Consider the following 26,992-nt stretch of genomic DNA (forward strand, 5'->3'; position numbering starts at 1 on the left):
GCTAGTCAAGGCTATGGTTTTTCCAGTGGTTATGTATGGATGTGAGAGTTGGACTGTGAAGAAAGCTGAGTGCCGAAGAATTGATGCTTTTGAACTGTGGTGTTGGAGAAGACTCTTGAGAGTCCCTTGGACTGCAAGGAGATCCAACCAGTCCATTCTAAAGATCAGTCCTGGGTGTTCATTGGAAGGAATGATGCTAAAGCTGAAACTCCAATACTTAGGCCACTTCATGCGAAGAGTTGACTCACTGGCAAAGACTCTGATGCTGGGAGGGATTGGGGGCAGGAGGAGAAGGGGACGACAGAGGATGAGATGGCTGGATGGCATCACCGACTCGATGGACGTGAGTTTGAGTGAACTTTGGGAGTTGGTGATGGAGAGGGAGGCTTGGCGTGCTGCAATTCATGGGGTCGCAAACAGTCAGACACGACTGAGTGACTGAACTGAACTGAACGTTCACAACGTACTAAAAACAGTGCCTGGCAAATAGTATGTGCTTTGTAAAGTGCTTTCTGAATAAATAAAATTTAACACATGAACTGAGCTTCTTCATAACTCTAACGGCTTCTTAACTGCCCCCGCCCCTCCCAACCCGGAAGCTTCTGTGTTCTTTTTCACATTTTCGGAAAGCTCAGAGCTCCAAGCCCCTAAGCTACCTAAAGGCATCCTGCAGCTCGCAGGTGCCTCCAGATAGAGGAGGGATGCCTCAACAGGAAGATCCAGGCTGTTCACTCAGGGCCTCACAGAGACTCGGAGATGCTGGGCCACTTCTTTTTATTTAAGGATGGCAGTTAATTGGGAGAATAATAAAAAAAAAAAGAACAAAAATGAAAACAACAAGCAAAAAAGGCAAACAGGGTTATAACATTTGTAGGGCATTTTTAACGTTATACTGAGCACAGTAAAGCACTAACTATTCCCACCCACCTCCAGAGCCAACACCCCATAATTATGCTTTTGCAAGGTAACTGCCAAGGGTTCTGACTTTCATTCCAGTCACTCAACCGGTGGAGCTACATGGGGAGAAAGCGGGAGAATTCATCAGGTCACGGTCTGGAACAAGCGAGGATGCCCCCACTCCAAAGACAAGGCCCCTGGGACAGCCCCCTCCACACCCCCTCGCCAAACCCCAAAACCTTCAACCCTGTAGGCATGGCAGGCCTCCTTGGCAACGAGGCCCGCCCTTCATCCACCCACTCACCCGGCTCATCCTCTGCCCACTGCCCTCCACCCCGGCCGAGCCCACCCTACCCTAGAGGCCCAGGGCGCCCGCGCACTCGGTGCCCCCCTCCCCGAGCCGGGCCCCGCACCCAGAAGTCTTCACAGGAACCGTTATCCAGTCCGCGGCGCCCCCTGTGAGCGAAAGGCGAGAGTCGAAAAGTGGGATCCGGCGGCGACCCCAGCAAGGTGCCCGCAAGGGGGCGCGCGTTCCGGCCCGCCGCCCTCCTGCCAAGACCCTCCCGAAGCGCAAGTCGGAGCTGGGCGGGCGGGGAGGCGGGGACTTGCTCCCCGCGCCACGCGTTTCGACCAATAGGAGCGCGCGCAGTGGGCTCGGCGCCAACACCCCTCAGTGGCTGAAAACCCGGTGCGCAAGCGGGGGGGATCCGGACGCGCACCAGCGGACCGGCTACCGGAGCCTACGAGGCCGGCGCGCGCTACCCCGAGGGGCCTGTGCCCGCGCCTGACCGCAGCCACCCAGCTGGCGCGCGTTGTTGCCCGGCCCCGATGGCCCCCGAGACCCCGGCCCAGGGGCCGACCCCGCGCTATTTCACCTGGGACGAAGTGGCTCAGCGCTCTGGACGTGAAAAAGAGCGGTGGCTCGTGATTGACCGAAAGGTGTACAACATCAGTGAATTCGTCCGCCGGCATCCCGGGGGCTCCCGGGTCATCAGCCACTACGCGGGGCAGGATGCCACGGTGAGCGCTGCCAGACGAGGGCACCGGAGGAAGCGGGACCGGACGGCTAGAGCTGGAGGCTCAGCGCGCGAGACAGGAAGTTTGGCAGTCGTGGTTGAACACTCTCTAGTTCTAGGAAAAGCCGGGAGGCGCAGGAGCGTACCTGTTGCTGGGTGACTGGGTGTGCTGCCAAATCGGGATGCAAGGGCAGGAGAGGCGGTGAAAAAGTGGAGTCTGGGGAGTAGGGACGGAGGCTGGCAATGTGCACGCACAGACAAAGGGCCGCGCCACCGCTCTGTGGGCTCTGTTGGCGGCCCGGAATCTGCGGTCTCGAAGCGTGGGCAGGCCGGGGAGCAGGGCTAGGAGAGAGAAGCTCCGGGGTGCGGGGCTTCCCGACGGCGGACCTGCCGAGACCGAGAGGGGAGGGGTCAGTGGTGGGGAGAGGGATTCTTGACCTATCTGGGTGGCTGGGAGGGAAGCGCAGCGGCGTCTGGACCGAGCGTGCCTGGCTAGGCTGGCGAGTGCAGGCAGGACGGAGAACTGAGTTGGGGGAAAGCCACATGGCGCCTGCTGTCTTGGGAACCCTTGCACAGGGTGAAGAAGAGAGAGGGGATGGGGCAGCACTGGCCAGAGACGCCTAGCACCTGCTCGTGCCCAGGGAGGAATGGGGCCATTGTGCGGAAGGTGGGGAGCCTGCACCAGCATACACTTAGCTAGGACCCGAGAGCAGTCCTGGAATCCCGTGGGGAGGTCACTCAGCCTCAGTCCAGCAGGGTCTCCAGCTATTCGCCACAGCGGACAGCTGTTTGCACTCCTGGGCTCTAAGCCCGGTGCTGGTGGCATCCCTTCCTCGGGCCAGCGCGCTCACCAGCCCCAATTCTGCCGCTTCTCTCTCTAGACAATCTGCTAGCACCTCCCTTCTGAGTTCCAGAGCTGGTGGAGAGCGGGGTACTCCTTGGGACCCAGAGGTTGGAGCTTTTGCTTCGCTGTGTCCTCTCACCCTATATCCTTCGCCTGGCGCCGCGACCCTTTCTACTGTTCCCAGCTTTCTCCCTGCTTTCTCAGAGCGCCCCTCGGGCCACTAGGGTTCTTGTGATGTTGCGGTGGAGCCTAACCGTGTGAGGCCCAGCCCCTCCCTCGCACGCGCCAAGCCTGGGAGGCTGTGCTAGTCTCCGGAGAGACCACTGGGGCGCGCAGGCTGTGGCCGAAGGCGAAGATGTGGACTGGCGCATGCGTAGACGGAGCAGGCCCGAACGCTGGGGCTTCTTGCAGTGTGATTTGGGGGCCGGGGCTGGCTGCAGCCGGGAGCGCGATTGGTCCGGACTTGTGGTGCCACTGATCGCCGACTCCGCCCCGGCTCCCTCCTCGGTAGTGGCTTTGCCTTAGGGCCTGGGGCCTGTCTGACCTTCAGGACGTTGATCTCATCAATTTAGTCACTGAGGACCCCACCTTGGAGAACCAAAATTGGTGCGCCAGGGCATGGGGTGTTCAGAGTGGGAGGAGAAATATGGAAGGCTGACCAGAACAGCTGTGGAGCAAAGTAGGAGAAATGCACAAGCCCCTAGTGGACACAAGAAGTCTCCCTCCTCACGTTTCATGAGCCATCCAGAGGAAAGGCCAGCCCAGGCGCGGCTTTCTGTGGTCCCCCCTCCCTGTGCTTCCTGTTCCTTGGTGTGGTACCCTTCAGATCAGATCAGATCAGTTGCTCAGTCGTGTCCGACTCTTTGCAACCCCATGAATCGCAGCACGCCAGGCCTCCCTGTCCATCACCAACTCCCGGAGTTCACTGAGACTCACGTCCATCGAGTCAGTGATGCCATCCAGCCATCTCATCCTCTGTCGTCCCCTTCTCCTCTTGCCCCCAGTCCCTCCCAGCATCAGAGTCTTTTCCAAGGAGTCAACTCTTGGCATGAGGTGGCCAAAGTACTGGAGTTTCAGCTTTAGCATCATTCCTTCCAAAGAAATCCCAGGGCTGATCTCCTTCAGAATGGACTGGTTGGATCTCCTTGCAGTCCAAGGGACTCTCAAGAGTCTTCTCCAACACCACAGTTCAAAAGCATCAATTCTTCAGCGCTCAGCCTTCTTCACAGTCCAACTCTCACATCCATACATGACCACAGGAAAAAACAGAACACAGATGCTGTGGGTGATCTTGAGTGGTGGACACTAGGGACTAGTCTGAGCAGCTTCAAAGGGAGGCTGCCTGGAGGGCGGTGGTCTCCGTTTGAACTTGGGTGCAGTGTCCTTGCAGGATCAGGAGGATGGCCTTTGGTGTGAGCCCTCCACAAGCCCAGGGGGCAGGGCTGACTTCCTCACTGTTCTGTCTTCTCCCCATCCTTGCAGGATCCCTTTGTGGCGTTCCACATCAACAAGGGCCTTGTGAGGAAGTATATGAACTCCCTCCTGATTGGAGAGCTGTCTCCGGAGCAGCCCAGCTTTGAGCCCACTAAGAATGTGAGACCCTGTGGTGATGGAGGGGCAGAGGGTAGAAGACAGGCCTCCATATGCTCACAGGTGACCACAGTCAGTAGTTCTTGCAAATCTTGAGATCCTTGCTTCTCCCACATAGTTGTTGGGTTTCAGGGCCTTTGGAAGCTGTGGTTCTCACAAGGCCACCACCACTACCATCACCATCCTCAACCCGAGACCAATCAACTGAGCACTTAACTCTGTGCCAAGTATAACATCATATAATTCACAGTTCCAGATGAGAAAACTGAGGCTCAGAGATTAAGCAACATGACCAAGGATCACACTGTCAGTAAGTGGCAGAGCAAGGGTAGAATGATTCTGTTTAACTCCAGAGACCAAATGGTCTTACACTTGATCCCACAGCACCTCCTGTTATCCTTGGCATTGTGGTACCTTTACCTAGGACTGTGGGCTTCCTCAGTTATCGCAGTGGGAGTACCTTGAGCTTAAGAGGGATCTTGGCTCCAGTGCTGGGTTGCATTGGGGAGAATAACAGCCTTTCCATCTCCACTCTTCTACAGAAAGAGCTGATTCATGAGTTCCGGGAGCTGCGGGCCACGGTGGAGCGGATGGGGCTCATGAAGGCCAACCCTGTCTTCTTCCTGCTGTACCTGCTGCACATCCTGCTGCTGGACATCGCTGCCTGGCTCACTCTCTGGCTCTTTGGGACGTCCTTGGTGCCCTTCCTCCTGTGTTCCGTGCTGCTCAGTATAGTTCAGGTGAGAGCCCTGCCTCACCCAGCATCTGTAGGGTAAGTTCTTTGTACCCCTTAGGAGGCCACTGAGGACGCAGCAGGAGAGTTGGTACAAGAAGAGAACGCCTGTTCTGTTGTCTGTGGCTTCTCTCTGCTCATCTTCACCACACACACACCTTCCATTTCTCCCACTGCCTCTAGCTGCTCCTCCCAGGGTTCCCTTCTTCTTGTGGCATGTCTCCTCAGAAACTTCATGTTCAGATTCTGTCATGGTCCAGGTGTGTCAAAAAACCAAGGTTCTGGTTTCTCGGTAAAGCTTGGCTTCCCCTGCTCCCCACCACAACACTGCCCCAACACCTGGCTATCATAACCCACTTGTTCATTAAGCCTCCTGCTTGCCTGAGTTTGTCACTCCGTCCCAGTCTGTAGTTCTGGATGTTTAGTCCATCAGAAGTCACAGAGGCCCAGAGCTGGAGACTCCAAAGAACAGAGAAGGGATAGTGACTGGCCCCAGCTCTCATGTGAGTTGGTGGCAGAGGCAGGACCCAGACTTCCTGACTCCTTTCTGGATGTACTCAGTTTGGCCAGCACAGGCCAGGTGGATGAGGGAAGGGGGAGAGGCCGAGTCAGTTCAGATGGACGCTGGGCTGCTCTCAGCACTAACCCTTCTCACTCAGGCCCAGGCTGGCTGGCTGCAGCATGACTTTGGACACCTGTCTGTCTTCGGGACCTCTAAGTGGAACCACCTGGTACATCATTTTGTGATCGGTCACCTGAAGGTCAGTGGGATGGGGAGGAACTCTCTGAAACTCAAGTTGACGACGGGCTGCCCAGGGGAGAGGGGACACAAGGCTTTCATACTCACACCCCACTTTTCTGTAGGGGGCCCCTGCCAGCTGGTGGAACCACTTGCACTTCCAGCACCATGCCAAGCCCAACTGCTTCCGCAAAGACCCCGACATCAACATGCACCCCTTCTTCTTTGCCCTGGGGAAGGTCCTCTCTGTGGAGGTGAGCAGAGGTATCAGTGATGCTCTTGGAGCACAGAAACCAGCCAGCACAGTGAGCTTGTGGGGAAGTGCTCACTGGGCTGGTCTGTGTGGGTAAGACATTGCAGGCCGGGCTGGCCGGGCGACTGTTTGGAAGTCGTGGGAGGCCATAGGGAATAAACAGGCTGCCCAGGACAGACTAAGTCCTTCGTAGTGAGTTCAAGTCAGCAAATAGCTGTTGCAGAAAGGTACCACGTGCTGCCAAGGACCCAAAGGATGACCAGATTGCTGTGCAAACGCTGCTCAACCTTGAAGGAAGGCGATGGATGGTCCTCCTCGCAGGTGCTTTTTAGACACCCCCACCCCAGGCAGTCAGCCCCCTGCACTTTGTAATCATCCCACTCGCATCCTACTGTGTCATCGTCTCCCCCACAACAGCTAGACTGGATTACACCTCTGACACCCATTGCCTAGAATATTCATCCACTGAGTAATTCCTCCTGCCCACCTGATTCTAGTCTGACTTTCAGGGTGGTCAGCACTGGGTTTGAGTTGCCATCTGAAGCTGTGAGCAACAATTACACTGCAGCCGCTATGGGATGAATTCCTGAGAGTGGCTGGGAGACCTTGTGAGCCTGTAGTGAGTGCTAGGCAACAGAAGGCTGTGAGTGGCCAGTGGAGTTCTTTGAAAAGTTGATTTAAAACCCTTTGTCCCAAGGCTCTGGGCAGTAGTCAGAGCTTTGCCAGGTCCCCCTCCCCCACTCCATGACATGCTGTGACATTTCAGCACACCCAGAATTAAACGGTTGTTAAAAACATTTCAGTTCCAGGCCTGAATTCGAGACAGCCTGGCCCTCCTTCCTCTCTGGCCATGAGAAGAACTCTATGGGAAGGTTCTGGCAGCACTGGCCGTCCTAGCACTAGGAACCCCTAGCTTGGGGCTTGTATTTCCTCTGACCACAAGGTTCTAATTTTCCCACTTCCTGAAAAGAGACTTACTTGGTTGCTATGTGCCCAACACTGTGCAAATGACATACCGGCCCTGGCCTCCCCTGGCTCAGGTGGCTCCTTAGAGCAGTGTGGGTTGTTTACTGGGCACAGCATGAGGCTCCTGGTAGCACTTCTGTTGCCACTATAAAGATTTTTTTTAAAAAAGGATGAGAGTCTTAAGTGGAAGGGAACCTTCTCATACCACTGCCTCTGTTGCTTCTTTTTTTCCCCTCTGTTGTTTCTTGGTACTCGGGTTTTTAGGAAATTCCTTTCTGTAGACACTAAAAATAGAGAATGCTCTGGGACCAAAATAACTCTCTGGTGTTTTGGGGGTTTTTTTGTTTTTTGTTTTTTTTTTCTTTGGTTTGTTTAGTTACAAGGCTGAGGATAGGCTGTCTGTTAGGAAATGCGTGGGTTACAGACTGCTTGGCTCTTGGTTCAGCCTCAGAGGGTCCAGACTGAGCACTGACCCCTGGGCTGACCCAGGAGCATCTGTCCCAGTGCCTTCCAGCTCCCCTGGAGAACATGGGAAATGTAGGGAACTCTTCATATAGAGATAACTTTACTGGCCTTCAAGAGCTGAAACACAGTGGGGCAGTTATCAGCATTGTAATGGCCATTACAGTCTTGATTGCCATTCAAGGAGGCAGCCGGCAGACAGAGCTCCCTTCTGCAATAGTTCCATGACAAGAAGGCCAGAGTTCTACCTACCTACTCCACCAAACATGGCAGATACTTCTCTTCCAGCTTCTCCCTCTTAGTTAATGTTTCTTGGGATGGGATGCTGCCTTCAAAACATATTCCCAATCCATAGACTTCTCCATCTCCTCTGCCTCCCATCCCTGGGTCTGGTCCATCTCAGATCTGGAATACTGGTTCAGTCTCCTTGCTGGTCTCCCTTCAACTCTGCCTGACCCCTGTGGTTCATTCTCCCCACCACTAGCCAGAGTGAGCCTTTAAAGGGCAAAGCAGATCCTGCCAAATGCTGAAGGCCAACCAGGGCTTCCCATCACTTTTGGAATAAAATCCAAACTCCTTCCTGTAGCCTTCCCAGGGCCAGCGTGATTTGCCCATCCCAAGTTTTCTGGCTTTATTGACTGTTCTCCCTTTTATATTCCCAGCCGCACTGGCCTTCCTCTGTCCCTTGAACACCCCAAACCTTTGTTCCCTCCGCTTTACCTGCTTTTCCTCCCAGCATCAGCACTGACGGCTCCTTCTCATCATTCAGGTCTCCATTCTGATGTCAGGGCCCCAAGGAGGCCGTATCTGACTATCCTACCCAAGACACTGCCTCCCTCCCTTTCAGTCATATTTTACTGTTTTTAATCTGTAATTATCTTCGACTCTGTCTATAAGGTCATTACCAGCTCCCTCTCCTAAGATTATAAGCTCCACGAGGGTAGGAATTTTATGTTGCTCATCTCTGTATACTCACACCTAGAACAGTGCCAGGCACACAGACACTTAATACTTGTTGAATGAATCAGTTAAAGTAGGAAGAATGCTGCATTTAGCAAAAGTGCCTGGCACAGTCTCAGTAAATGTTCTGTCAAAACAGCAAATGGACTTATGAAGGAAGGATGAGCTCTGGGGTATCCTGCTCCGGGGTAGAGTTCCTCCTGTACCCTGTGGTCGTCTGGTCATCAGAATCAACGAGGGCACATGGGGCAGAAGGAGCTGTTGAAGGAGAGTGCAGAGTTCCGCTGTCATGGTTTTGAATGCTCTCATTAGGGCACCCTGGCTGAACTGGCAGCAGCTCGCCTTACCACCTGCTGGCTTGCCAGGACCTTCAGATTGCCAAGCTGTTCTTGGTATTCTTTCCCAAAATATTTGGCATGTATTGCTTAGCTTTCAAGGGATTTTATAAAGTTCATGTTGACATCTGAAGAAACCGAATGATTTTGGAGGTCAGGGGCTGGGACATAGAGAGACTGCTGGCCCATATACGGGTGAAGATGGTTGTCTGTGGAGACCCTGGTGTCCAAAAAGTACCAGATGGAGACAGGAAGGGGAGGTGGGGGGCCCTGGAAACCTTTCAAGGATGTCTTTGGATGAACATGGGGAGCCCTGAGGACACCCAGGCTCTGCTGTGCTCATGCCTTGTACAGGTGTGAGCTACCAAGCTGCATCCATGGTATGGCGAGCTTAGCAAGCCCAGCAGCTTGGGCTTCATGTGCCAGGAGCTGGAGGTCAGGCTGGGCCTATGGGCGCCTTCCATGGTGCCAGCACACTGACGGCCCCGCTGTAGGCTTCTGCTCCTGCTCGGGGAAGAGCCAGCGTCACAAGGGGAGGGCAATGGGTGACTGGCCTGTGGGTGCTGATGTGTGTGCTTTTCCTTCCCAGCTCGGGAAACAGAAGAAAAAGTACATGCCCTACAACCACCAGCACAAATACTTTTTCCTGAGTGAGTATCCTCCAGCACCAGGGGGGCCGCTGCCTTGGCAGGGGCTGCCAACTGGGGTGTGAGTAGGGAATAAGCCTCCTGGGATGACAGTGTTTGAAGTTAAGGCTGGAGGAAGTTCTCCTCATGGAACAGGTTACTCCCTGCAAGGCAAAGTCTTAGCTTCTAAGGCTAATGTTTGGTCAAAGGTCACTGGTGTTGGGATCAAACTAGTTCCTCCAGGCCCACGCTGGCTTCCACAGGGGAACTGAGTGGTGGGGAGGAAGCCTGATTAAACCTGTGAAACTTCACTTTGATTTGTCAAGCATACATCAGGGTCAAGGTGGGGCACAGTCCAACTCCCTGGGGGACAAAAGGTAGCTAGACTAGCAACGGGAGGATTGGACCGCAAGAGGGAGCAGAAGAGACAACATTTCTATGGTTGTTTTAAGCTCTTTTCTTTCTTCCTTTTTTAAAAATGCCTGTTTATTTGGCTGTGTTGGGTCTTAGCTGCTGCATGAAGGAACCTCACTGTGGATATAGACTCTAGTTGTTGTGTGCCAGCCCTGGAGAGCACCAGCCTCAGTAGTTGAGGAGTGCGGGCTTAGTTACTCCACGGCATGTGAGATCTTAGTTCCCTGACCAGGGGGCAAACCCAAGACCCCTACACTGCAAGGCGGATTCCTAACCACTGGACCACCAGGGAAGTTGTTAAGCTCTTTCTGAAGACTGGTGCTGCTTTAAAGATCTGCTCCATAATGCCTGTGCTGGTGGTTTAGTCACTAAGTCGTGTTCGACTCTTGCGACCCCATGGACAGTAGCCTGCCAGGCTCTGTCCGTGGGATTCTCCAGGCAAGAACACTGGAGTGGGTTGCCATTTCCTTCTCCAGGGGATCTTCCCAACCCAGGAATCGAACCCAGGCCTCCTGCTTTGCAGGCAGATTCTTTACCCCTTCCATAATGTCTAAGGAATTTTAAACGTCAGCCGTTCCCCCAAGGCGGGGATGATTCCATTGATCTCATTTTAGTTCAAGGGAATTTATCTTAACTGCCTGGAATTCCATCCCTATGGAGAAACAGGGATGGGATAGAAACATTGGAAGAAAGGCTAGAATCCATGGCACATCAGGATAGAAGAGCCATGGGTGAGCATCGTGATGCTGGGTTATAGGTAACTTGAGGGCCCTGCGGAGAAGGGACACAGAAGGAAACCGACTAGCACAGTGGATGAGCTGCTTCAACTCCCAGTTCTGAGAGATGCTCTTGCGCCCCTTCCATAGTTGACTTCCAGGCTGCTTCAGGTTGGGTGGGACCAGCTCATTTCCCTAGTCTAGGGAAGTGAGCTTTCAGCCTGTGGAGGATCAGCAGGGTCCCCCCACTCAACACACACACTTTCCAGCTCCTGTCCCTTCACCCGTGCGGTGGAGCAGCCAGCAGCAGGGGGCTGATGGGTGCAAGGATGGGCATAGGGCCAGGAGGAGGCAGAGGCAGAGGCAGGGCTGAAGACAGGGCAGCTCAGCTCGGGGAGGGAGAGCAGCTCCTTCTTCAAGGCATAGGTGCAGGGCAGCTTCCACACCAAGTGAAGCTTGTTTCCCCACCCGTCCTCTTCCACTGAAGAGAATGCCACGCCCTTCCCCTCACCCTCTCAGCATCCATGGGAGATTCCCCTTTCTTCAGACTGGCATTCATGCCCACTTTCAGTGCCTGGTCGGTCCTAATGGATTCAGGGGGGTGGCTGGAGGGGCAACAGGAGATGGCAGAGGTGCAGCCCTGTGCTGGAGGCCATCTGTCCCATACCAGCTGGCCCTTGGCAACCCTTCTGCAGCTCACACTTCCTCCCATGTCTCCATTTCGTCCCCAGTTGGGCCCCCAGCCTTGCTGCCTGTCTACTTCCAGTGGTATATTTTCTACTTTGTTATCCAGAGGAAGAAGTGGGTGGTAAGTATCCATAGCCCCCAGATCCCACATCCTTTGTCTCCAGTACTCTGAGGGCTGGGAATGGGGTTCCCCAGAGAAAATCCCACTGGGGTTTACTCCAGGCCTAATTTAGAGCAAAGTAGCAGAACCAGGTAGAGACCTCCCATATCTCTAGATGAGATGATTTGGGCTCAGCAGGCAACCTGACTTCTGATGCCCTATTTCATTCAGCGACTATCTCCTAAGGTCACTGTGCTTGGCATAAAGCAGGGGCCAGGCTGGGTAGGGGGAAGAGGAATGAGAGACGGCCCCTACTCTCAGGAAATGTCTGATGAAGCAGGATGTGATTACAACCAGAGAAAAGGTATAGGTTGAAGGTTCTGAGATTCCAAAAGGGAGCTGACTGCACCTGGCTGGATGGGAGGCATCAGAAAGGACTTCATGACATCTTTTCTAGCTGGCCGTGGACAGGTAGAGGTGGGGAAGTGGGAATGGACTCTGAGCAGAGAAGCTGGGAATTAATGGGGGAATTTGGTCACTGGATGAGGGTTGCTGGACTTGGGTGTCAGGGAAGGAGAGTGATGCAGGAAATTGATTGACAGTTTGATCAGGGTACTGGCACGGACTGAGCTGTGATCCTGGAAGATTCATTTGGCAGCCAGAAGGAGGACAGAGATGGGTTGGGGGGAACTGGAGACAGGGAGACCTGGCACCTGTGAAGGAAATAAGCAAGGAGAGCTGGGGGCGCTGCTCAGAACAGAGCAGCAGTGCTAGATGGCACTGGAGGGGGCAGCTGAGAGAGGCCGCTGTGACCACCCAATCTCAGGACCAGGGAGGGTGGCTGCTCCATGCAGAGAAACAGGCGCTGCAAGAGGAGAGGTGCTTTGTGGCATCACAGGGCTCTCTTGCCTCTTGCTGCAGGACTTGGCCTGGATGATCACTTTCTACATCCGAATCTTCCTCACTTACGTGCCGCTGTTGGGACTGAAAGGCTTCCTGGGGCTTGCCTTCATGGTCAGGTAGTACTTGATGGGGGAGCAGGGGCTGGTGCAGAGAAGCAGACGTTTGGGAATAACCAGTCTAGTCTGGGAGTGTTGGCTGGGGAAGGTGCTGGGCTGGAGCAGTTATTTGATGGAGAGTGAGAACTCTGGGCTCTGCTTGTACTGATTTTATCTGGGTGCCTTACCCACCAGGTTCCTGGAAAGCAATTGGTTTGTGTGGGTTTCACAGATGAACCACATCCCCATGCACATTGACCATGACCGCAACATGGACTGGGTCTCCACCCAGGTAAGGCACAGTCACTTGAAAGACCTGGGCATAACACAATTAAAAGGGTGGGTGGGCACAGACCCAAACCTTGCCTCGTTAGCTGGACATTTCTCTCCTGCCACCATGTGGAGAAGGGAGTGACTGAAGCAGGCCAGCTTTGCCTGAAGAAGGCTGGGCTGGCCCTTTCATCGGGTACCCAGAGCCATGCTCCCTCTGACCTTCCCCTCCAGCTCCAGGCAACATGCAACGTCCACAAGTCAGCCTTCAATGACTGGTTCAGTGGCCACCTCAACTTCCAGATTGAGCACCAGTGAGTAGGGAGGCCGGGGAGGCAGGGACTTGGGGAGGGTTCACATAGCAGGGGGAGGAGGGGGTGGTGCGGGGACAGAGAAGCTGGAGCCACTGACTGTCCCTGTTATCCCTGAAGTCTTTTCCCCACGATGCCTCGACACAATTACCACAAAGTGGCTCCCCTGGTGCAGTCCCTGTGTGCCAAGCATGGCATAAAGTACCAGTCCAAGCCCCTGTTCTCAGCCTTCGCTGACATTGTCCAGTGAGTATCTGAGCTTGGGAAGAGGGCAAGGTGGCGGGGTCGGTGATAAGAGTGCAGGGTGGGAACCACGGCAGTGCTTCCCGGGTCTTCTGGAATGGAGGGTCACCAAGCAAAGGGGCCTTGCATCACCTCTGGAAGGGCCTCGCTGCTGTACTTCTGTGGGTGGTCTGCCTTTGGGCTCCGCTCCGGCCTGTTTCCCTCACCACCTGCCCTCATCTTGCCCCCACAGCTCACTGAAGGAGTCTGGGCAGCTCTGGCTAGATGCCTATCTCCACCAATAACAGCCGCCTCCCTCTGCAAGAAGGGTTATGGCACCAAAGCAGACGGAAGCCTGGGGGCAATGCCACTACAATCCTAATATTCAGAGGGGGTGGGTTTGAGGAGACAACAGGTTTGCACTCAAACCCCTCCCCTTTATTTTCCAGGCATAGATCTAAGACCCAAAGGGGTGGGGGAAACACACAAGCCCCCTGAAAGGAGGGGTGGAGCTTCTGGGACAGGGCTGAGTCTTCTTTCTTTTTTTTTGTTTGGCAGATGCAGGTGGCTGGTGAGCTAAGAGGGAGGCAGGAGGGTGTGGGAATAGGGAAGGTCTACTGAGCCCAGAAATCAGGAAGAGATTCAGCACTGAAATTTCACCCAGGAAGGGGAGGCGCTCAGCCCACTGGTCCACTTCTTGGTGCCTTCTCTACCCTGGCTTGCAAACCTCAAGAGGTTCACAGGCTGGAGGAAGATAGAGCAGCTGAACCGCCTGGGCAAGATTTAGAATTCTGAGGCCTGGCATAGTGCGTGGCCTGGGAGCTCAACTCACTCTAGGGCTAGGTGTGACCCATGCCTGCTTCCGACTCCTCAAGAAGCAGTTTTTCCACTTTGAGAAGCAGGGTGGCAGAGGGGAGCAGAGGCCAGGGCTGTGCTGTTGGAGGTGTGCAGCCCTGAAGGCTGCTAACACTACTGGATTTGGTCTTGAGTTCCATCTAGGGTACCAAGGGAGCCTGAGGCTGCCAGTGGAGTCGCTGGCCATTAAAAATCCTTTCAGCTTTTGACTGCTTCTCTTAACTATCACCCAAGGGACAGAACACTCCTAGGATGCAGAGTCTACTTCTTGCTCCATAAGCAAGTTGGGCACGTGGGGCACTCAGTCTTCTCCATAGAAACAAACTGGGGCTCCCAGTGGTTTCCCTGTACTCCCCTACTTGTAATTCCAAATTTAGTAAAAATAGCAGTCAAGTGAGCACAAGTGACCAGGCCGGGGGAGAGACTGGAATCACTAATCGTGATGAAAACACAAGAGTTCAGTCACAAAGAACATAATGGCTCTAAGAGATTTTCTATAACAAATTATGTTACAGCATCACTTTTGAGCAGGGGCATTGCTCAAAATGACTTAGTTCTTATCAGAAATAGGAAGATAAAAAACAGAAGTCTGACCATCATGGCTGTCCTTTAGAATCCTTACTCTGGCAACTATGTTCAAGTGTCTCTCTCTGCTGGAGACCAGGTAGGAATTTAGGAGAATCTCTTAAAAGTGTATCAGTCTAACACTGAAATACAATTTTTTAATCCCGTTTTTTTTTTTTTCCCCCAAAAAAAGATTGAAAACAGTTTAACCCATCTCTAGAGAGGGAATGCCGGGACTGTGCCCCACAGGTTATCAGCATTCACATCCCCACCCCCACAGCCTTTCAGTTCAGGTGATATCAATTCACCTGTTCAACAGCATCTTCTCTAAGCATAATGAGTATTCTGGACACTGGAAAGAGAACCTTAAACTAGAAGAAAAAAGCAGAGACCTGGGAGCATTCGTATTTAGTTTAGGAAGAGAATGGCGAAGAGATGAGAGTGATAATCAGGGCGATGAAGGGCCTAGGGCATGTTGGGGTGGGGTTAGAGGCACCACCTAACAGGGTTTGCAGTTACTTAAAATAGACTTTTACATACACACACACACACACACAGGAAACCAGGTTACAGATTTTAGATCTTTTCCATTGGGGCAGAACAACTGAGAAGCAGATTGGAGAGTCTGCTTTCACTGGCTCTTCACTCTAGAATAGGTTCTAAACCTAGCCTATTAGGCCACCTGGCTTTGGGCCCAGGCTGCCCAATCTGAGCAAAGCTAGTGGGTCTTACTGAGCCAAGTCCAGGTCCTCAAAGCACTTCAACCACTGTGGCCTTCTCCCCTTATTCTGGCCCAGTGTGGTCTCACATGGCCACAAAGGGACAGACGAGTAACAAAAAGCTCAGAGCTGCAAGATAACATGAGAGATCTCACAATGACAGGATCCACACCATGACAGGAGAAAACAGGATGAGAGAGGATACATTGCCTCTCTGGTCATAGATGTGGCAGCACTAACATTTGAACTCACTTTTTAAAAACTCCAACTTCTAGGCTGTCTTGTTACTTTCCTCTTCCTACCACTCTGCCACAGGCCTTTTAAGTAGACCCTGTTGTCAGTATCCTTTTTGTGTGTACCAGTGTTGTTACCATGTGCCGATGAAATCAAACTGAGAAATAAAAGTTAATTTGACCAAACAAAGGCTCTTCATTTATAATCCATGATGCTTTCCTGTACCTGTTGATAGGGCTGCCTGTTCCTCTGCTTCAGATTACTACCTACCGCTACAGCTCTAACTGTCTAGAACATGAGCCCCCTTGGGGTACAGGGAGGATTGTCAGACCCCTCTGAAAAACACCAAGGTTCGGATGAACTGTGGCAAGAAGGCCAACCCCTTCCCATGACACTCAAGTGTTTAAATGCTAGACTGCCTGTGTACACTAAGCGGTTTCAGCACTCAGTGTAGATGGCCTGCCTATACTAAGTGGGTTCAGTGCTCAGTGTAAACGGCCTGCATACACTAAGTGGGTTCAGTGCTCAGTGTAGACAGCCTGCATACACTAAGGGGGTTCAGCGCTCAGTGTAGACGGCCTGCATACACTAAACGGTTTCAGTGCTCAGTGTAGACGGCCTGCAAACACTAAGTGGTTTCAGGGCTCAGTGCATCATCTCCTATCATGAGGCAATGACCTCACCCTTTTAAACTCATATCTAATCTCCGTGTAGGTGATCTCCATAAGACTGCTTTTTGCTGACTCTTTTACGTCAGAGTTGGACTGCAAAGCAATGCCCTTTCAACCAGTGCCCTACTAGAACAGCTCTCCTCTCCGAGCAAGAATATTAGAATGTGCTAAATAAAATGTGCAGGACTAATTCTCCCTGCAGTGGTTAATAAACTTCTAGAAAAGACCAGGTAATTCCGAAGACAAAGCACTCTACCTGCCACCCAAGAAGACAGGCCCTTAACTGGGGCTACTGCGTCAAGGCAGTAATTCCTGAGTCTTCCCACTTCTGGGCCCCCGTCACTATTAGTGTGGGCTGACTCCGGACTTCCACTGCAGGGTTCAATCCCAGGTCGGGAACTAACATCCCGCATGCTATGCAGCAGAGTCAAAAAGAAAAACGGAACTCAAGTTTTGTGGCTTGGTTCAATCTGGAAAACTGGTCTGTCAACTGCTAGAATCAGACTAAGATCCCTGCCCTAAGGACAGAACTTTCTGTCTACACTAGTGGTTTAGAGGCCCCTGGTTGTGGGATGTTCCTGGGGAGACTGTATCTCATTCCTGCTTCAACCAGAGGAGCTCTTACAGTCTTACATTTCACGTAAGATTTCACTTGAAAGATACTTTACTCTTAAAATATCTGACCACCACTGGTCTTTAAAAGGATATACACCAACACATCACTGATTCACTCTGCTGTGTAGCAAGAGACTAACACAACACTGAAAAGCAACTGTATGCCAATAAAAATTTTTGAAAAATGCATATAAAAACACAAAGGACCCCAAAGGGCCAAAACGATCTCGACAGTAAGATGGAGGCTTCACTTATTGATTTCAAATATATTACACAGGCACAACAATCCAAACAGTATGGTATTGGCATAGAAACAGGCAGATAGACCTATGGGCCAGAATAGAGCCCTCAGATAAACTCATACATACTGGCATAATCATCTTCACCAAGGTTCTAAGACTCCACAATAGGAAAGAAGTCTCTTCAACAGTCATAACAAAATGGGAAAATTTTAAAACCATATGACTGAAAAAGAACTAAGAAATAACTATAAATCAAGTTCCAAAAAAGGGCTAATAATCCAGTTCAATAATGGACCAAATAACTGAACAGACATCTCCCCAAAATTAAGTAAAAATGGTGAAGTGATAAATGAAAATGTTCTCAACCTCACTAATCATGCTGCTGCTGCTGCTAAGTCACTTCAGTCGTGTCTGACTCTGTGTAACCCCATAGACGGCAGAGAAGTGCAAATCAAAATCACAATAGATATCACATCACACCTATCCAGATATATTTTTTGATTCACTTTTTACTTAAGTATAATTACAATGTTGTGTTACTGTTTTTAAAATTTTTTATTCAAGTATAACTGAATTACAATGTTGTTTTACTGAGGGTATGTTTTATTCATAAAAGTTATGTTGGTGAAAAAAAAAAAAAAAGAAACCACAACATTCCAACTCTATGAAGAAGAGTAACCTGAAATTTAAGTCATGGAGGAAATAAGTGATTTTTGAATGACAGCTTTCATGATTTATAAACTGGTAAAGTAAATGCCTGGATGCTATGATGTAGTTGATCTAAATTGTGAGGATTTCTCAAAGGAGCTCCTTTATCTCACACAGTAGGTGCAAAACTAGAAATTCATTCAATTTATTAAAACTCCTTTCCCAGCAAGGTAAACCAGGCTTCATGGCTAAAGGACCTCCAATGCTGCCTTGGCCATCCTGTGGAGCATGGTGCCATCTTCTGGCCACTCTCAAATCAGCTGTTAATAATGTGTAATTCTAACATGTTACCTTGGAGTGAAAAGAACATTTTATATTGCCTGAAGTCTGGGGCACTTGAGGTGTCTTCAAATGTTCTCAAAGAACAGGACATTCTGGTTACTTTTTATACTTTTATTGAATCTTTTCTTCTCATACCTTAAAAAAACAGCACACGAAAACAGCATCTTATCCCAAAGTTTCAACTCAAATGCTTCAGGAAGGCCGTGAGAACCACTCCACCACCTTATGCCTATGAAATTTCATAGCAAGTTCAAGTTTCTACCCACCCCAGGATACAAAGCTGGTAATCAAACCCTTGTTGCCAACTCCAGGGACTCCGGCTCTCTGCCTATCTTACTTCTCAGCAGCTCTTCCCATCTGTTTAAGACAATGCATCTGCCTGATGGCTACTCTTTGGGGCGGGTCAAGGCTGAGCCAGAGAGAGCAGCAGTCTGGTTCCACGGTCACCTCCCACTAGCCACCAGGTTGGCCAGGCAGGAAATCATCCCCACTCTTTCATCTCCACCATTTATCTCCCTCTCTTCTTCAAAACTTGTTGCTTTCATGTAACAATAGATTCAGTGTCCATTAAATTGCCTGAGAGGCGGCTTAAGCCTGACATACTTTCCTGAGCTAAAAAAGAAGACAATGACGTACCTCTGTGGCGTTCCTGCCATGAGATCAAGTAACAATGGGAAAAGCACTATTGAGCAGGGTGGTGCCAGGGAAGCAATGAAAGCCCCTCCCCACCCCCATGAAGGTTTCTCCAGTGCCAGCTCTAGCAGGTAGCGGCAAACATCCTGGGGTCACAGAGGTATCGTGAAGAGAAACCCATTTATTTTCCTCTTTTGAACTTCCCTGCTGCCCCAGTCTTTGCCTTCTTCTTAGCGGCTCCCTTGGGCTCTGGCTCCTTGCGCTTGGCGGAAGAGAGGGAGCCGGTCACCTTAAAGAAATCATCCAGGCGGCCCTGAGTGCTGCCCTGGCGGCTCTTGCTCAGCCGCCTGACCCCACTGCGGATTCGCTCCTCGGAGAACTGCTTCTCCCCACACATGAACTTGACGAGCTCTTCTTCATTGGGCTCGCTCCACTTGAGCTCCACAGACTCCGGGTCCAGCACCTCAGGCTCCAGGAAGAGCTGCTGGGCCTCCTTGTGGAGCCAGTTTTCCGGCACGGGGTACTTGTTGGGGTCCAGCCGCCGCACAATCTCCTCGATGCTCTTGTGCTTCTGGATGAGGTCCACGGCCCGCTTGGGCCCGATGCCCCGGATGCTCTCACAGTAGTCACTGCCCAGCAGGATGCACAGATCCACAAACTGCTCCTGGTTGAGGCCCAGCTCCTGCAGGATCCGGCTCAGGTGGAACTCCTGGATGGGCAGCTTCTTGGCCTCACTGGCAGTCAGGTGCCGCATGAGCACCGGGCTGCCGAACGTCAGGCAATCCATGTCCTCTGTGGCCGCGGCATAGACTTTGCCGGCCTTCACCAGGGCCGCACAGCTAGCCTCTGCCTCACTGGGCGCGTCGAGGTACGGGATGCCCATGAGGCTCAGGAGATGCTTGCACTCGTCGTTGTGTTGCTTGGTGACCTTCACCAGCCGCTTGGTAAACTTTTCCACCTCCGCCTCGGCCCCGGCGGCCTGAGCCTGCTGCAGCTGCTTCTCGGCCTCAGCCCGCCGCTCGCTGCGTTTGGCCAGCTCCCCGGACTTGAGCTGCGGTGGCTTGCCATCAAAGACGTACACGGGCTTGATGCCATTCTCCATCATGCGGATGGTGCGGTAGAACATGCCCATCAGGTGGCTGGTGGTCTCCCCCTCCTCATTCTGCAGCACGTCCCCTCCTTGGCGAACAGCTATCAGGAACTGATAAATGCTCATGGAGGCATCAATGGCCACCTTGCGGCCAAAGTAGCTCTTGATGTCATTCTCCCGGATGGCACTGGGGGCCACATCAGCAATCAGTTTGGCCAGTCCTTGAATTCCCATAGCAATACAGGAGGGACAACTAAAAAAGAAAAGGTGGGTATGACAAGGAGGTACTTAAAGGATGCAGGAGGGTTACCAGGGGCGCTGTGTCATCAACGTCATGCCTTCGGCTAAACAAATTTAGCACAACAAAAGGACACCAAGTCATCAAGAAATGTACAGCAAGAAAGTCTACTCAATTAACAGGAGTCCACTCAGTTAATACTAAGAATTCCTGAGTATCAAGAACTAAACCACATGCTGAGAGGATAAGATAAGACGTTCAAGTCCTTGAGGAACTTAAAAGTTTTGTGGCTAAGGCAGAAACAGGGCTAGCATGCAAAAAGGGCTACAGCAAGGCCAGAGGAGGAGGCCAGGGCCAGCTTGAGGAGCCCAGGGACCATGATGGCAGAATTGCCTCCTGAACGACACACAAATCCTGGTTACACAAAGGTGAGACAAGACAGATAAAAAGGCAACCAAATGTCTAAAGTGGTAAACAAACTTAGGAGTACCTCTCTTCTTGCCAATTCATGAACAACACATCCGTTCCTCCTTTGGATCTTTATTCCCAACTCACTCCTCCAGCTCACCTCCTCTCAGCAGCTCTGAGGGTTAGTTCTATGTCAATTTGTCAAGGCCACAATATCCAATTATTTAATCAAACATTAATGCAGGTGTTGCTGTGCAAGTATTTTGTGGATGTGGTTAACATCTATATCAGTTGACTTTAAGAAAAGGAGACTTCATTCCACATTGAGGCAAAGTGAAAATGTTAGTCACGCTGTCATGTCTGACTCTTTGCAACACCAGACTCCTGTGTCCACGGAATTCTCCAGGCAAGAGGGGATCTTCCTGACCAAGGGATCAAGCCTGGGGCTCCCGCATCGCAGGCAGATTCTTTATCATCTGATCCAGCAGGGAAGTCCACAGTGTGGGAGGGCCTCATCAAATCAGCCAAAAGGCCGTAAGCACAAAAATGGGTTTCACAAAGAAATCCTGCCTCAAGACCAATCATCAACTCCTACCTGAGTCTCCAGCCTGTGGACGTGACCTACAATTTTCAACTTTCCAACACCTACAATCACCTGAACCAATTCCTTAAAGTCAGTCTTCCCATATATCCATATTCTAGATCCTGTTTGTTCTGTTTCTCTGGGCAACACAGCAGCTTTGAAGAACTGGCAGGAATAACATCTGTGTGAGGGTAATGTGGTTTTCATAACACTTCTCTAATCTCTCTTTGGCATCTGCTCAGCACTTCAAAGAGTTTCTACTTCTGTCATGATGTTTTAAGTCTTTCCCTTGGTATTTTTTCTCCACCACTAAGTCTGAAATGTGAACTCCACAGCTCCTTCTCCACCCTGAGTCCTGATCCAGAGACGTTACAGTCACTTAGCCCAGTACCACAGTTCTGTGGTTCTGACTCCTTAACAAAATATCTCCTAGGACAGTATCTTCCGAACTTCAGTCAGGCTTAAACCACCCTCACAATTCTGTGCAACTTCCCATGAAAACCTATACTTTCATTCACTTAAAATTTTCTTTATATGAACACCATTTTCTAAAAACTAAATTGGAAAAGAGAATTCATCTTAAGCAATAATACCTGTGCTTTATCAGTTATATTTTACTACATGTTAAACGCATAAATATTCAAAAGGATTCGAAGGAACTTCCCTGGAAGTCCAATCGTTAAAACTTTGTGTTCCCAATGCAGAGGGCACAGGTTTGATTCCTGGTTGGGGAACTAAAATCCCACATGCGCCACAGCCGCCAATAAATATTTTTTAAAAAAGGATTTGGGGGGTGCCTCTTAAAGTCATCATGTACCCATTGGTGGTGTGTCCAACACACTAACTTACCTTTACAGTCTGGGAACCTAAGACAAAGGCTGGGATAAGACTGCCTTGTCTCACTCTGCTCAGCTGTACCCTCCTCCCACCATTCTGCAGCCCTTTTCTTCAATGTCTATCTCATCTTAGTTCCTCTGTGAATGGCAGTGGCCTTGAATCTAGGCACCATTATTTACCACCTGGGTAACAGTGATCACTAAGTCACTTAGCGTGTGACATCGCTGCTGCTGCTGCTGCTGCTAAGTCGCTTCAGTCATGTCCGACTCTGTGCGATCCCATAGACGGCAACCCACCAGGCTCCCCCGTACCTGGGATTCTTCAGGCAAGAATACTGGAGTGGGTTGCCATTTCCTTCTCCAATGCATTGAAGTGAAAAGTCAAAGTGAAGTTGCTCAGTCGTGTTCGACTCTTAGCGACCTCATGGACTGCAGCCTACCAGGCTCCTCCGTCCATGGGATTTTCCAGGCAAGAATACTGGAGTGGGGTGCCATTGCCTTCTCCAAGCGTGTGACATTACTAAGCCATTCAGGATTGGTTTTCTCATCTACCAAGTAAGATGATAACCACGCTTGCCTTGCAGAATTACTGCCAGGGTTAACTGAGATATCAAACGAAAACCTCTGACAAACATTAGGTGTTCATAAACGTTCCCCCAGCAGAACCCACTCGATCCTTTGGTTCGTGCCTCAAGCTTTGCTAGAATGAGGGAACCTAAGACAAAGGCTGGGATAAGACTGGCAGGGAGGAAAGCGATATGAACAAGTGCAGGTCAAAAACGTATCTCCTCCAGGAGCTCAGTCACAATGCACAGCGACCTCATGAGGTGGGAGTTATCCTCTTTCTACAAATGAAGAAAGAGGCTCAGAGATTAAGGGACTGGCCCGGGACTCACAGCTGCAAAGTGGCGGGCCCGTCTGAATCCCGCGCTCGCTCCGCCCAGCGCACGGCAGCCGCCTGCCTTCCCCAACAGCTGGCGCAAAACGGGCCCGACGCTCTCAGAGACGCTTCCCAAGGGTCTCACCTGGCCTCTGGGATGCTCCCGGGTGGCCCAGAACAGAACTCAGCCCGACTCCCGCCTCTGCCCCGAAACCTCTTCAGCACCGGTCTCTGGTACCCTCTCGCTTCACCGCCTTCCAAAGCCCGCGCTCCCGTCACGTGACCTGCCGCGGCGCGAAGCCTCCTGGGAAGTGTAGTACAGGCCCCAGCGCCCTCGGCCAGCTTCTTTCACGGCAATCAGTCCCGCCAGGGCGGACGGACCTGCTCTGCGACCTGACCCTACCCTTCTCCACTGCTTGCTCCTACTCCACCCCGGGCTCCCGAAGGCCCCAGATCCCACCATACCCGAAACCACGGGACTACAAGCCCCACAATGCCAACCGCGTGACTGCATTTCCCCTTCCGGTTGAACAGCGCGCCTGCTCCTGCCGACGTGTTCTTCCTGTAGCGGAGTGGCGGATTATCCTGTGCCCGGCAAAATGGTGAGAAGGTTGAGGGAAGTTCAGGACAAGGCTCTGGGGACCCCCGGGGTCCGTCCTGTGCCAGTTTCTCTCACAGAGCGTCAGGTGCCCGAGGTCTAGAGGGCGGGAGGACCCTGGATCCTTCGATTTGGACTGAGGGGCGGGGAAGGGGCCGACTCCTTAGGTAAGGTTTTGATCGCACTGGGCTTCTGATCTCGCGATTTATAAGGATGAGGAATGTGAGTGCGTTTTTTAATACCTTCCAGCATTTAGCTCTGTTACCTGTGGTCAAACTGTTACCTCTATCGGACAAGTTTCTCCCTGCTGCGAAACTCGTACTCATACTACCCAGCCCTGGGCAAAAAGTCACCTTCTTGGTGAAGCACTTCCAACTGTCTCGGGCACTTGCCCCCTCTATCCTGGGAGCCCCCCACAACCTGTGTACAGCCCTCTTGTCACGTGTCATGGACTTCTTTGTTATCTGCCACGCCTCCTAGTGACCACCATCTGACGTGCCTCCAGCCCTGGGATGATGTCTATTCATCTTTGTATTCCCAGTGCCAAACACGGGGCCTGCAATTGGAGGCTCAAGTCAATGGCAGCGATTGTCTTTATCGTTTATGGGGGCGGGGGGTGGGCATAAATGTTTACTGATTTGAATTCCAGTGTCTCTTAGAACAATGGGCTCAGTTTACTTGTCTAGAGTTGTTATGTTCTGGATTTAAACATTGGCTGGTGGGTGACAATGGAAATTAACATTTGTACGGAACTTTACTTTTACAGCCCTCTTTCACAAGCATTAGCTCATGATCTTCCCTATAACCTTGGGAAGGAAACAAACACCTATTGAGCAACTACTCTATGCCAGGCAGTGAGTTAGATGTTATGACGTTTGTCTTAAATCATACATCAACCTTTTGAGAGAGATATTATAATCACTTACTGAGATTCATGGTATTTAGTAGAGTCAGAATTTTGACTTATGTCTTTTGTTTGCAGATCCCAAGATTCCTTAATTGTGTAGTGGGAAGAATAGAGAATTAGAAGTTGAGGCCTGGGTACCAGTTCAGAGTCTGCCTTTCAGTGCGGATTCTGAGCTTGGTGTCTACCAAGCTCAGACATGGGTCCATAAAGCTCCTAAAACCATAAGCAAACTTTTTCTTTAAAAAAAAAAAAAGCACTTTATTTTGTATTTTGGTATAACCAATTAAAGAAAAATGTTATGATAGTTTCAGGTGAACAGTGAAGGGACTCACCCCTCCCGCACACTTTTTCTTGTGTGTCATTTGTCCCAGGCAAAGAGTCCAGACCTTTCATCATGTTTTGTTTTGTTTTTTCCCATGATGATTAGTGGCCTCAGACAATGTTGAGGACCAGACTTCCCCCACAGTCTAGTGGTTAAGACTCTGCGCTTTCAATGCAGGGAACGCAGGTTCGATTCCCTGGTCAGGAAACTAAAATCCCACAAACTGCATGGTACAGCCAAAACCAAAAAATGTTAAGGACTATTGATCTGTAGCTAATCAGTCCCCTTGTGTGTCTCAGCCTCTGACTCTTAGCTGCCCTTCTCATCTCCTACTGGAAAGACAAAGTACCACCTTAGTTTAAGATGTCATCATAATCGTTGTCATTCCCAAAAGGTATCATTTAACAGTGGTTCTGTCAAAGGAACCAGGAAGGATGTCCCTGTCTCCCAGGCTGAAATAAGCTTCTTGCAGTCACAGCAGCATGAGGCTCCGATCACCCCGTATCCTCCCAGGTTGAAGTCTTGTGATTCTTCAGTGGCTCTGATCTCATGCCTTCCCCTAGGAACTTGAGGCCATGAGCAGATACACCAGCCCCGTGAACCCGGCTGTCTTTCCCCACCTGACCGTCGTGCTGCTGGCCATTGGCATGTTCTTCACCGCCTGGTTCTTCGTGTATCCTTTGATTGAGCAGCCAGTGGGCCAGAGTTAGTGATGTGGGAACTGGAGGGAGGAACTACACTGGGTACATGCACCCAGCCACTTTTGTTCTGGCATGAAGCAGGACAGTCAGAAATTGAAGGGCTAGGGGCCATTGACATTCCAAGTCAGGCTGTGGCCTTATTTTCCAAGTTCTGGTGAGCTCAGTTTGCTCTTCAGGTTTCATAGTAAGCAGAGGGTCTGGCTGGACTGAAAGCTGGGCACAGGGACCTGAAGTTGAAAAGTGTTATAAGAAGCGATATACTCAGGTGTTGAGATCAGAGGGCTAGTCCCAGCTTTGCTGCTCGTTAGCTGTGTGACCTTGGGTGGTGGAAGGGTCTTGTGGAATCAGAGTTGCAAAGCACACCTTGGAGGACACTCGACAGTGGAACACAGCTTATTACTCCAGCGGGTCCAAGGGGAATCGGTTCCCAACAAGGACCCTGATGTTTCTGAGAGGCCCAGCTATATACCCCCCACTACTTGACTGGTTACATGTTAGCAATCCCTTTGTTGTACATGATTGAGTTTTACAATAAGTAGGTGCTAGGAGAACAGACAATTAAGGTTGGTGGTGGTGGGGGGGACAGTGATTATACATCAAGGGGGGATGTCTCCATGGTTAATCTAACAGGGGTCGCCTGACCTTAGTGTAATCTCCGTTTGCCGTCCGTGGGGAGGGAAGTCTCCAGACCTGGTTCACACTAGCAGTGGTTTCCTCACTTCCTGGGCAGGGTTCATATCCTGTCTTTAAGATGCATGACAGGCTTCAAGGTGGAGTCTCTCCTGCTTTCCTGAACCGGGCCCCAACAGTAGGAGCACCAGGGTCTAGGTCATCTCTTGGACCCCTCTGCCCAGCTGCACAGAGCCAGACCAGCCTCCTGGAAAGCTCTCAGCCCATGCCTTTCTTCCAGAGATGCCTTGACTGGGTTCCCTGCCCTGCATAGTCCACCCCTTTGCTTCTCCTTAATCACCCTGCCAGTTATGAGGTCACATCCACCAAGTACACCCGGGATATCTACAAAGAGCTCCTTATCTCCCTGGTGGCCTCCCTCTTCATGGGCTTTGGAGTCCTCTTCCTGCTGCTCTGGGTCGGCATCTACATATGAGCTCCCAAGGGTAAGAGCGGTGACAGGGTGGGACGCTGGAGAAACCTCCACACCCCCACATCGGGGTCCTCGGGCCTGCGTGACCCCTTGGCTAATGGAGACAGACTGAGCAGAAAGGAGAGGGACACCAGACACATGGGCTTATTTCCCTGTCCCCTGATGGGAATCTGAGCCGAGTGGGACCTGTGTCAGATCTGAGGTCTCCACATTGTCTGACGTGGGTCTGGTGCTGGAATGTACTGCCTTGGGCTGTGGGCACAGGCTTCATGTGGTTCCATCTCTGTTCTTACACATCACGCACAGTGGCTGGGGAGCCATCAGCAAGTGGCCAGGCGGGGGGCCAGGATCCAGGACTTGCTGCCAGGAGTTCCATTTTAGTCGGTTTCAGCGTTCTCAGTCATTGAAGATAAATTTTGACTGATGTTTAGTCACTTAGTGGAGGGGCTCTGTGAGGGAAGCTGATGGAAAGATGGGTCCCTGCTCTCATTCTGATACCCTTCTCTTTCAGGTTCCAACCGGGCAGCTTCACTGAATCCCTGCTTTTGTAAATTAATTTTTTTTTTTTTTACTGTGGCTGGAAGTGTCCCACCTGTTGCTACAATAAAGGCAGATGTGACATCCTGTCTGGTGCTGGGACCCATGGTTCCCCAGTCCCTCCCCTT

At 51.3% G+C, this 26,992-nt stretch overlaps 3 protein-coding genes across 5 annotated transcripts; 2 read left to right on the top strand and 1 right to left on the bottom strand.

The window, feature by feature from the left end:
* Nucleotides 1-1,598: 1,598 nt before the first annotated feature.
* Nucleotides 1,599-15,700, top strand: FADS1 (fatty acid desaturase 1). The gene is made up of 12 exons (XM_055581094.1): nucleotides 1,599-1,917; nucleotides 4,240-4,350; nucleotides 4,890-5,087; nucleotides 5,740-5,841; nucleotides 5,945-6,073; nucleotides 9,385-9,445; nucleotides 11,283-11,359; nucleotides 12,260-12,357; nucleotides 12,532-12,628; nucleotides 12,841-12,920; nucleotides 13,038-13,163; nucleotides 13,393-15,700. The coding sequence occupies exons 1-12, from the start codon at nucleotides 1,726-1,728 to the stop codon at nucleotides 13,442-13,444; spliced, it is 1,323 nt and encodes a 440-aa protein (XP_055437069.1). The 5' UTR covers nucleotides 1,599-1,725; the 3' UTR covers nucleotides 13,445-15,700.
* A 2,425-nt stretch (nucleotides 15,701-18,125) lies between these two features.
* On the bottom strand, nucleotides 18,126-23,003 carry FEN1 (flap structure-specific endonuclease 1). Its single transcript, XM_055581095.1, has 2 exons — nucleotides 22,843-23,003; nucleotides 18,126-20,005 (listed from the first exon to the last, which is right to left on the bottom strand). Exon 2 carries the CDS (start codon nucleotides 19,984-19,986, stop codon nucleotides 18,844-18,846), a length of 1,143 nt encoding a protein of 380 aa, XP_055437070.1. The 5' UTR covers nucleotides 19,987-20,005; nucleotides 22,843-23,003; the 3' UTR covers nucleotides 18,126-18,843.
* A 162-nt stretch (nucleotides 23,004-23,165) lies between these two features.
* On the top strand, nucleotides 23,166-26,951 carry TMEM258 (transmembrane protein 258). Of its 3 annotated transcripts, none has more exons than XM_055581098.1 (4): nucleotides 23,166-23,299; nucleotides 25,088-25,197; nucleotides 26,204-26,340; nucleotides 26,839-26,951. In XM_055581098.1, the coding sequence occupies exons 1-3, from the start codon at nucleotides 23,297-23,299 to the stop codon at nucleotides 26,328-26,330; spliced, it is 240 nt and encodes a 79-aa protein (XP_055437073.1). In that variant the 5' UTR covers nucleotides 23,166-23,296; the 3' UTR covers nucleotides 26,331-26,340; nucleotides 26,839-26,951. The 3 variants fall into 3 exon arrangements, with proteins under 3 accessions (XP_055437073.1, XP_055437074.1, XP_055437071.1); XM_055581099.1 differs by lacking the exon at nucleotides 23,166-23,299 and adding an exon at nucleotides 23,325-23,462; XM_055581096.1 differs by lacking the exon at nucleotides 23,166-23,299 and adding an exon at nucleotides 23,383-23,517.
* The last annotated feature ends 41 nt before the right edge of the window (nucleotides 26,952-26,992 follow it).

The sequence above is a fragment of the Bubalus kerabau genome, chromosome 5, assembly GCF_029407905.1.
Source record: "Bubalus kerabau isolate K-KA32 ecotype Philippines breed swamp buffalo chromosome 5, PCC_UOA_SB_1v2, whole genome shotgun sequence".
Taxonomy (NCBI): Eukaryota; Metazoa; Chordata; class Mammalia; order Artiodactyla; family Bovidae; genus Bubalus; species Bubalus kerabau.